Source organism: Olea europaea, chromosome 16 (genome assembly GCF_002742605.1).
Source record: "Olea europaea var. sylvestris chromosome 16, O_europaea_v1, whole genome shotgun sequence".
Lineage (NCBI taxonomy): Eukaryota > Viridiplantae > Streptophyta > Magnoliopsida > Lamiales > Oleaceae > Olea > Olea europaea.
The window spans coordinates 6,822,092-6,833,640 of NC_036252.1; the positions used below are offsets into that span (position 1 = coordinate 6,822,092).

Below are 11,549 nucleotides of genomic sequence, written 5' to 3' on the forward strand. Positions count from 1 at the left end.
TACTTTTTGTCGGAATAGTTTGAAGGTGGTATACAATCTTAAGAACGAAAATGTTCTCATAGTTTCCTTGTGTTAGATCGAACTCACTTGTTTTGATCATCCAACATTGTACATACATGTCTGGTGGTCGTGGATGGTCTAATCGTTATTTTTAGTAGAAACAATATAATTATCATTTCACTTTAACTGAAACGATGTGTGTAATTTTAGTTATGATTTAAGCTAAAACTATATCAACGTCGTCAAACTTGTATTGAAACGATAATATGTAGTTATGTATCAAAATCACAAATAAAGTAACGACATTCATATCGTTTTGGTACAAATTTGATGAGTTTGAAGTCATTATATTTCAAATCACAAGTATAACGACATAGATATCATTTCTTTTCGTATAAAACGATAATTATATCGTTCTAGCTAAAAATAACGATTTGACCTTCCACAACCACCTGTCATGCCTTCAATATACGTAAGATGATCGAAAGAGGTCATCAAATAGGTTGATACCACTTAAATGACTTAAAAAAGCGAACGAAGATACTTTTTGTTGGAATAGTTCGAAGGTGATATACAATCATGAGAACAAAATTGTTCTCATAGTTTCCTTTGAGTGAAATCGAACACACTTGATTACCTATTTTGATCATTCTATATATTCAGATACATGTCTGGTGGTCGTGGATGGTCGAATCGTTATTTTTAATAGAAACGATATAAATATCGTTTTATTTTAATTGAAACGATACGTGTGTAGTTTTAGTTATGATTTAAGCTAAAATGATATAAACGTCGTTAAACTTGTATTGAAACAATAATGATGTCGTTATGTGTCAAAATCACAAATAAAATAATGATATTCAGATCGTTTTAGTACAAATTTGACAAGTTTGAAATTGTTATATTTCAAATCACAAGTATAACGATATAGATATCGTTTCTTTTCGTATAAAACGATAATTATATCGTTCTAGCTAAAAATAACGATTTGACCGTCCACAATCACCTATTATACCTTCAATATACGTAAGACGATCGAAAGAGGTCATCAAGTGGGTTGATACCACTCAAATGACTTAAAAAGAATGAACGAAGATACTTTTTGTCGGAATAGTTCGAAGGTGATATACAATTATGAGAACAAAAATGTTCTCATAGTTTCCTTTGAGTGAGATTGAACAAACTTAATTACCTATTTTGATCATTCTACATATGTCAGATACATGTCTGGTGGTGGTAGACGGTCGAATCTTTATTTTTAGTAGAAACGATATAATTATCGTTTTATTTTAATTGAAACGATACGTGTGTAATTTTAGTTATGATTTAAGCTAAAACGATATCAACGTCGTTAAACTTGTATTGAAACGATAATGATTTCGTTATGTATCAAAATCACAAATAAAGTAATGACATTCAGATCGTTTTAATACAAATTTGACAAGTTTGAAATCTTTTCAATTCAAATCACAAGTATAACGATATAAATATCATTTCTTTTCATATAAAATGATAATTATATCGTTCTAGCTAAAAATAACGATTCGACCGTCCACAACTATTCGTCATGTCTTCAATATCGTCACGTTGTTTAGTTCGCTTTTTTATTGGAAGGATATCTATATCATTTTGGGTTTAAGGAACGACTTCAATGTCATTCTTAAAATGAGTGCATTTTTGTATTAGAACGACATTAGATTGAATGTATTTACATCAACTGCAACTATATGAACGTTGTTTGCATTTCAATAGTACAATGACTACAAAATTTAATAAATCATCTTGTGCTTCGAATAAGCACAAAATTATAAAGTTACAAGTCAGGACAATATTACAACCTTAATTTCAGACGATTATTACTCGAGAACTTCAAGAATCAAGAATGTATTGAAATTGAAAAAAAAAAGTCTCGTTTCATTCAAGAAAGCCTAATGATATATCCGAACTTTGAACCTCTGTTTTGGGAATAATTTATAAAAATAGAAATGAATAGTCAATTGATATAGTCTTTATGGATCCATTAAATAATTTTGATCATTTATAATCTCAACACCGTCACAAACTTAGGAACTTAGATTATAAATTATGACGATAAACCAAGAAGTTCGCCCAGTGTATAAGTCAGCCATTACATTATAGTTTCTATCGTACACACATACATACACACGCTTTCGACCTATATCTTGATGAAATTGAATGAATAAATTGCTTAAGATGCTGGACCAATTATTTCTATGTAAACAAGTAATTCACCTGTAGCACCTAAAGAAAAAGGAAAAAAAACGAGGTTCTTCATTTTTCTTTGGGTCAGGGATGGAAAATGCCTACACAATATTCGACTTGTTATGTACAATTCCTCTTAGAATAAAGTTGAATAAGCTTGTCCTTCAAGAGAGCTGTAATATGAAATCACAAAGTAAACATTCAAGTTTTTAAATCTTTATATTGAAAGCAAGTAAATGAGTAAGATAACACACACGATAATTATGTAGTTTGCAGGAAATAATTTCAAATCAATTATCCACTATAAATATAAATGAAATAACAAAAGAGTATGTCTCCAACAGAAGCCAAGGTACTGGTTTCTATTCCAAGGTATTGGTTTGTTCCATCTTATTTGAGAATAAAAACATACAGTCCACTGATATCTTATGACTATACTCGTAATCATTTGAAGTTGTGAATAGATTCTTTAATCATTCGATTTTTCCAATTAAATTTCGAAACAGTTGTGAATTGATGTTNTCGTAATCATTTGAAGTTGTGAATAGATTCTTTAATCATTCGATTTTTCCAATTAAATTTCGAAACAGTTGTGAATTGATGTTTAACACCTCTTTGACTTTATCATATAATTTCACATATGAAATAGTTTTGGCAACAAGAATATGAGTTGTTTTTCTTTTGCCATTTCCAGCATATTTCCATTTTTATACACCTTCGATCAACTGCTCATATTCAATTGGAAAACAAACTGATATCCATACCATATTCGCGGTGTCCATAACTGTAATTCAATATAAATTTTTTTATCAAATTTCAAACATTGTACAGTACTGATAACGATATGTAAGTCGTTACGGATTGCAGAAAATGACATGTAAGTCGTTATATACAGACGAAAATTAAATGTATATTTTATAGTAGACCAATAAAAAGAATAGCCAAACACGCCTTTGTAAACTTACATTTTACTCTAACTGATACAAATGATGGGTAATAAGAAAAGGGTTTGGAAGCAACCCATATCAAAACTCTAATCTAATGATAAAATTAATTCAAAATCATTGTTCACGAATAAAAACCATAAACATATATACAATAACATGAAGAAATTATTCTAAAAAATGGACAAAGAAACTAACCAAAAAACTGAAAATTACAACACACTCTTCTTCTCCAAATGCCTAACAATAGTATTGCAAGATTTTATTACTCACTTCAACCAAATAAGTGTTCAAGGAAAATGGAATGTAGTTTATGATTTTATTAAGTAGAGAAAAATGATGATGACGAAGAAAAGAATTGCATACCTTTACAGGCGATTTTTGAAGAGCAAATGGAAGGAATGTAGAATTTAATTGGGGTAAAATGGGAATTAGGGCGGCAATGCCTTTTTGTATGTAAGGTCATTTTAGTCATTTACAAATTATATTTTTCATTTTCCATATGTTTAGACTTTCTCCCCAAAAAACTTAGTTTGTGGACTTTTTAGATTAATGTTTTGTTTAACTACGTTTTTTAAATGAAAGCCCCGAGTTGATACTCCATTATCTCGAGATCTTTTGCCACTTGAAATAGCAATTTGAAAAGGAATTGCAACCTTTTGTAGTATGCTTAAAAAAAGTTAAAGTCAACCATCAAACTTTTTATTTAATGTCAACTTATAATCTAATTTGATTTTGTTTTATCATGGTCACACAATTTTATACTTAATATCACCATGGTCATCCAATTTGATTTTACTTCTCTATAACCACCCAATTTCATATAACGTTTTTACCATGACCATGCAACTTCTTTTCATCTAATTTTGAAGGGGATAAAATGGTATCTTTTATTTTGTTTTTTTCTAAGTAACGTTTTTTTAATATAACTTTTATTTTATTTTAAAAGCATTTTTTTAGATAAGTATCTATTTTATTTTACTTTTTAAGGAAAATTTTTTTTTTAAATAACTTTCTATTTTATTTTATTTTTCTAAGTAACTTTTTTTTTTTAAATTTTTTTGTTCAAAGTTACCGTTTTACCCCTTATAAAATTAGTAAAAAGGTAAAAATAAGTTGGATGGTCATAGTAAGATTTTATATAAAATTGGGTGGCCATGTTAAAATAAAATCAAATTAGGTGACCATAATGACACTAAGTATAAGTTGAATGGCTATGATAAAATAAAATCAAATTGGGTGACCATAGTGATATTAAGTATAAAGTTGGATGGCTATTGATGAATTTAACCAAAAAAAATTGTTATGTTCGTTTCCAGACATTGTAAGTACGCAATCACTATGTCAGTGTAGCTTGAATGCAAAGTTTGAAAACTAAGGTTCAAGTTGGAATTCTTCCAATTCATGGATTATCGAGGGCTATAAGTGAAAATTTTAGAAAATAAGGTTGGTTAGATAAATGATGGACACATGTTTTGTTAGTGATAAACATGTTTAATCTCCTGCCCACTGCGAGCATTATAACTTCTGCCCACTGTGGATAGGAGATTAAATTTGTCAGTGATAATATTAGTTAAATGAAGAACGGGAAGTATTTGGAGATTTAATCGTGCTATTTAAAAAGTAAAGCGACCATTCGTAATCTAGTAAAGGTTGCATGAGTTATATTTTTGAATAATTTAAGGGTCAATTTACAATTTTACAATCCAATTATTAAAGTTTTATTGAAAAAAATATTATAGAGTCGATAGTTTTCAAGCTAAATAACATTTCTACTACGAACTTTGATGCCACGAATAACATCAAGTCTTGTACAATATTGTACATCACATGACATAATGCATTTGTAAATGGTACGCTTTGCACTTCAGCTGGCTCGTATTTAGTTTAGGACATAGATGAATATTGGTTGATTTAGATATATTTACGTTGAATATATTCATCACTCTGCACTTAAATTGCATCGAATTTAGTAATTTATTGAAAAACTTTAAATGTATAAACAATTCATTTTGAAATATATGTCCAATACTTTTCAAAATAAATAAAAAAGTTATTACCTAGTAGCGATGAAAACAATAAATTACAAGCTTAAACGACGTGCATAAGGTATTTTTATCTTCCACAATTGAGAGAAAATTCAAAGAGTAAAAAATGGAAAATGAAAGAAATAAATCTTTTGGTGTGCAAGTGCATGCACTTCATGAACAAGGAAAAATGTGATCCACAAGGCCCTCGGCAAGCGCTCGAAGCAAGCAAGTTAAGAGAGAAGTTTAAGTTCACGAGCTAAACGTCAATAGCATGCAAACAAGTGAACTTAAAAAGTTGCCAATAGAATAAGAGATGATGAATCATGAATGGCACTACATGGAAACACTGAAAAAAGAAGAAGAATTGCACACTTAATAAAGGGAAAAGGACCATAAATAGAACTTTTGTGGCGATGATCACATTCACGCATTGGTATCAAAAGAGCCAAGTGATATATGAACTAGCATTGAATAAATCTTACGTGTTTGTTAACAACCACAAATCCAAATATTGTATAAAGAAAGAACAATGACAACTCGTGCATTGCATTTTTTGGAAATGTTAACATGCTTTTATAATGTTAGTGTGAAATGTACAACGGACAACATGAATTGTTAGTGGTTACAAGAATAGTTTTACAACATGTTTCACAAAACTTATGCCTGTTTGACCCACATTTTTATATATTATTAAATAGTGATTTGACATCATTTTTACCACACATTTTTCAATAAAATAATATTACACACACATTCAAAAATTTTCCCTATGTTTTAATCATATATTTTTCATTAATACACTATTCAAAGATGCATTTTTATGGAAATATTGTGATTCAAACAAGGGCTTAATAAGTCATTTCGTAACTTTTGAAAAAAATTATATTTATATATATATGCCATATCCTATCTATAAAATGTTACTCTTTTTTAATAGACTAAGGTGTTTGAGCTCTATTTTTTTGAAAAAATGCATTTTAGAATAATAAATTGATGAGAAATGTGTGGTTGAAAAAGAAGGAAAATTTTTTGATTTGTGTATAATATTATTTTAATAGAGAATATGTGGTTAAAAAAATAATGAAAAAAATGTATTTTGAAAAAAATGTGTATCAAACAAAGGTAATTAACTTTTTCCCCTTAAATCTTACTCATTAGTTTTAGCTCCTCCTACGTAGTAAGTAATACTTGAGGACCTAACTTGCAATGTCCAAAATCAAACGTGCGTTTCAATCATCCACAATACAAACTCATTCTAACCACGTCCCTTGAAACACCCAATTGTAACTGGACACGTAATATCAACACAAAAACCTCACTATCGGTAACACTAAACTTTCATGCTATCTCGGCTCAAATATTTTCGGGATGGCGCGTCACCCTCACCCTTGTACACACACACACACTCTCTCTCCCCTTCCTCCCAAAATTTCCCAATTCGCTGCAATCTTGGAGGCAAGCATCGCCCCAAAATTTCAATCGCATCCTAATTTTTTTTTTTCCTCCTTTTCGATTCATACTTGCATTAAAATTTAGACCCAGGCATTTATACATACATATTATACATGCGTATATGCGCCCTTGGGGCATAGCCCGATGGTGCAAAGGATAGACGTGAGGTTATCTCACGTCTTGCTAGCAGCCGCAGTGTGGGGGGTTTGATTCGCTTTACTGGTAGTCGCAATGTGGAAGTTTGATTCCTGAAATATGGAATTTGACTCTTTGTAGGCACAGTGTATAAGAAGTTCTTATTCCCTGACCTGTTGACTCACATCCCACTATTCACCTTCCTTTCAAAACTTTAGGAGCGGGACGATGAAGTTGGGGGTTCAACCCTCCTTTATTTTTTTATTTTTTCATTATACATGCGTGTATGTATTCAGTTTTTTTTTCTGGCAAAAGTTGTATACAAAGCACTTTATTCTCTGCGATTCACAAAATCTCTCCCATCTTCTGTTTTCTCGATAGGTTTGTTCAATTTTTGATGGTATTTTCGTTTCTGAGAATCTGAGGACAAAAATCTTTAATTTTTGTTGAGGATCCTAGAGATTTTGTAGATTACTCTTTTATTTTATGGTTAGAATCTGGGCTGTTTTCAATTTCGTCGGTTTTGTTGTTCCGTGGTTCAAATTAGGCTTACCAGGGAAGTTCGTGAAAAAGTATAACTGTGGTATTGAGAGTTATTGGGTGAATTTGCTCTATTGAGAGTTATTGGGTGAATTTGCTCTAGACGATTTGAATAACTTTTCCTGTTCTATTCAATTCAATTGTTTGGGAAAGAGGGTTAGAGTTTTTAGCTTTTGGGTTGGCGATGGTTGAATTCATCTGATAAGGGGACAATGATCGCGAAACAGATGAGAAAATTTGAAACGAACCTCAAGCGATGCAAAGCAGAGAATAAGGAAGACTTACCTATTGAGAATGAGGGGGAATCATGCTTCACAGTGAATTCCAAGAAGGTGAAAACAACCGATGGGCTTTTCACTGTTCCTGTAAAACAATTTGAAGAGTGCAACATTAATTTCCAGAACAATTTGCCCACAGGAGCTAGTTTCTACATCGGTGATGAGATCTCCATACCCAAACTAAAATTCGGACTCAAACTCAGACTCAGATAGGTCTTAATAGTAAGCCTCCTCTGTTGAAGTCTAACAGAGGGCGTACACAGGTACTACCATCGAAATCCAATGACTCAGTTTTGCATTCATGGAAGAAAGAAAAATCTGAGAGTGATGATTATGGAAGCAGTACTTTGGATACAGATAATGTGGACGGTGGAAATCATAGTAAGAAGAAACTAAAGCGTCAAAAGTTTTGCAATGATGAAATATATTTCTAAAAACAGAAAAGTGAAGATCAAAATGACTTCCAATTTTATACTACAAGTTTATTACACCCTCCAACACCAAATATGGGTATAGAGACTGGTCTGACGGTAAAATGTATTCGAGTTCCTGAAGTCAAGTGACATCAGTTAATGAAGGATGTTCTAGTGTTTCACAAGTGGTGGATACTCAAGGAGGGAGGTGAATGGATTTGTGGGAGTGCAGAAGATGGTCAAGGAGGATGAGACTGTAAAGAAGGCGGCTGATTTTTATCAGCCTGAAGATTTTGTATGGGGGGATATAGTTTGGGCTAAATGTGGTAAGAATTTCCCAGCTTGGCCAGCTATTGTGATTGATCCGCTGTGGCAAGCACCTGAATCTGTTCTGAGGGCTTGTGTTCGAGGCACACTCTGTGTGATGTTTTATGGGTATTCAAAGATGGACATAGGGTAATTAACTTCCTCATGTTTTGCACTTGCGTTTGTGCTCGATGGATATGAAATATTATTGAGTACTGTATGGCATGGTATACGTATATGTTAATATTTGAAGAATGCCTTGAGCAGTTAAAAATTACAATGGATGTGACTGTGACATCACTTTTAACTGTTGTTAGCATTTTTAAATGCATAAACAAAGGCACTTAGATTTTCTGGCCAATAGTGACACTGGAGGCTTTTATTTTTACTGTTATATCCAGGATTATGCATGGATAAAAGCTGGAATGGTTTTTCCCTATCACGAATACATGGACAGGTGCATATGATTTTGGATTTTGACAAATCCTTTCTATGTTACTGGAATTGGGATTTTAATTGTGTTTGTTGTTCAGATTTCAGGGGCGGACTAAGTTGTATGGCAGCAAAGCTAGTGATCTCCAAATGGCTATAGAGGAAGCTATTTTAGCTGAAAATGGCTTCACAAATCCTTCGGTTGAGACTGTGCAGGAAGCTTTACCTGAGACAAAATCCAGTGAAATTGAACAGGCGACTGGGTCAAATCAGAAGTCACAACATTATTTCATTGAGCAGGTGAGTTTTCATGAAGCTCAGTTTTTATTGTTAAACATGAATAACATATATATTTAGTTATGTTTCAAAATGGTGCTAGTACAAGTTACAATTCAACTCACTCGTACTTGTTAGGATATTCCATTGATTTCTTAGGTTTTTTTGAGGTTTGTTTTTCAGACCTTACTTTTCAGAACAGATTTGCAAAATATTCTACTTAATGTCAAATTGGAGTATTAGTGTTAAGAAGAAGGTAATTTACTTTCGGTCGCTACCATCTTTCCAACTTGACTAATGGTGCTTGGAATTTGTACTAATTAAGTTACTGATAACCAGAACTTGTAGATTACAAGCTAAAGAGATGGTATCACTTCTTTTATGCTAATTTTATTACTATCTACTACTTATGTAGATTTCATTTTTTTACTATATTCCTAAATATTTGTTTTTCTTACTTTTGGGGCATGGAGGTCTTGGAATACATAGAATTTGTTAGAACCTTTTGTGCTTTTAAATGCATGATTTCCTCGTGGTATGGAAGGACCATACTTTCATATCGACCATACTCTAGTCTTTATGTGGAAACAATTTGAGATTTAAGTTACATGTATCAGATTAAATATGAACAAATATGCCAACTTGTTCAGTTGGTTGATCTGTATTTTGCTTATGATAAAAAAAAAACTTGGAGATGTTAAATCATTATATTATTTGATTTATAAATGTAATAAACTTGCAAGTACTTATATGACTTTTGTATTGTTGGATTGTAGAAATATTTTTTCAGGAAAATGAATTGAAACCGTTTGATACTTAATATTTATTTTTCACTTATTTTTAGCCAGGATAGTTAATCGATTATCAAATATTATTAACTTGTAAAATATTTTAATTGTTTGAGCACCGAATGTAATTCCATATATTTTGGCGTAACACGTTCAAATCAGGGAACATTTGTGCCAAAATGAAAGGGGGGGGGGGGGATTTTAAGGCAGGGTCTAATTATTCATCTTGGCATAAGAGAAGTATAACTAGATTTTATTGTACTTCCATAATTACCACGTTTCCATGTGTGTATGTACTCTCGTTTTTCTATATAATGGAATAAGATGAGGGGGAAGAGAATTAACCTTCTTCTCTCCAATATTCTGTCAATTCTTGTAAACATCATGGTACCAGAGCCCACGTTCTCAGGTGTTCGTGAAAAACCCGCAAGCGCACAGGATTGTTGTACAAATAATAAGATTTGTGAGTTCAATAGTTGCTATTAAATTCAAAGTGTGGTGATATCAAGAGAGTTGTGATTTATATGTTCTCTACACTAGTCCTAAACTAAGAAAGCAAATAAACTATTTATTTAATATGTGAATGTTTGTATTGGAATCGTGAATCCCCCTATTGCCTTTTAATTCAATTCTTAATTCATAATTTAATACATTCATGCATTCAAGACAATCGATAATCCACTTTTATTCAATATTCTTTTTCGGGATATTAAATCTATGTTTAACACGATTCAATCTTATTCCTAGTCCGAATTTATATGAAAAATATGCACCAATTCACATGATTTATCACATATGATTGCACATGTCATATATATTATTTTTAATACTTATTGTCCATGTGTTGATTTTATCGCATTCTAGACTTATTATGAGTATTTCTACACTACAACAAATAACTTACTATCTAATTGGTGATCAAATACTTTAAATAGTTCAATGGGAATGCAAAATCAATCAAGAAAAAGTCATGAACTACTAAATTACTTATCTTAAATTAAAATAAACAAATAATGAGGTTCATCATTTATCCACTACAATGAAAAACTAGTCTAGCATATTAATATTTTAAATTAAAAGAAGAATAATAGAAAAATATTATCCGGATCATGAAAAAATACGAAAGATGTTGATCTTCAAATCTAAAGTTGAATTCTTCAAAATCTTGATGTAATTGAACTTCAATTCCTTACTATGACTTGATCCCCTCTCTCAAAATATAGTAATTGGCTCATTGTTCATAATGAATTTGATGAAATCAGGGACGGATCTAGACTCGGGCTATAGCCCTTATCGCCCTATTTATTTATTTAGGGAAAAATTCATATTTGAGGTGTATTCTTTACACCATTTCAAAAATCAGGTAAAAAGTTTGAAAAATCAAAATTCAGGTTTCTATTTAATTAATTAAAAATATTTATTAAATAAATATATTAAAGTTACAGTGAAATAATTAATGGTCACAGATTTATTTACTAGTCACATATCATCAAATTAATTGGTCACAAATTTATTCACTGGCCACATATATTTTTTTTTATAGATTACAAATTATTTCGAGGCCACATATCAAAAATTTTAGAGGTCACGGATTTTTTTAAGTAACGGATTATCAAATTTTAAGGTCACAGACCAAATCGTTAAGGTCACAGATTAATTTTTTTAGTCACAGATTGTCAAATTTTAAGGTCACATGCCAAATCGTTGGTCACATATACCAAATACTCCACTG

The 11,549-nt window shown here is 31.2% G+C and overlaps 1 protein-coding gene across 2 annotated transcripts; it reads left to right on the forward strand.

The window, feature by feature from the left end:
- The first annotated feature begins 6,943 nt into the window (after positions 1-6,943).
- LOC111411937 (histone-lysine N-methyltransferase ATX3-like) lies at positions 6,944-9,965 on the forward strand. Of its 2 annotated transcripts, XR_002705926.1 has the most exons (3): positions 6,944-8,471; positions 8,723-8,778; positions 8,855-9,965. XR_002705926.1 is itself a non-coding variant. In XM_023042626.1 (2 exons), exons 1-2 carry the CDS (start codon positions 8,648-8,650, stop codon positions 9,108-9,110), a joined length of 387 nt encoding a protein of 128 aa, XP_022898394.1. In that variant the 5' UTR covers positions 6,949-8,647; the 3' UTR covers positions 9,111-9,965. The 2 variants fall into 2 exon arrangements, 1 of the variants encoding a protein (XP_022898394.1); XM_023042626.1 differs by having other exon boundaries at positions 6,949-8,778.
- Positions 9,966-11,549: the final 1,584 nt, after the last annotated feature.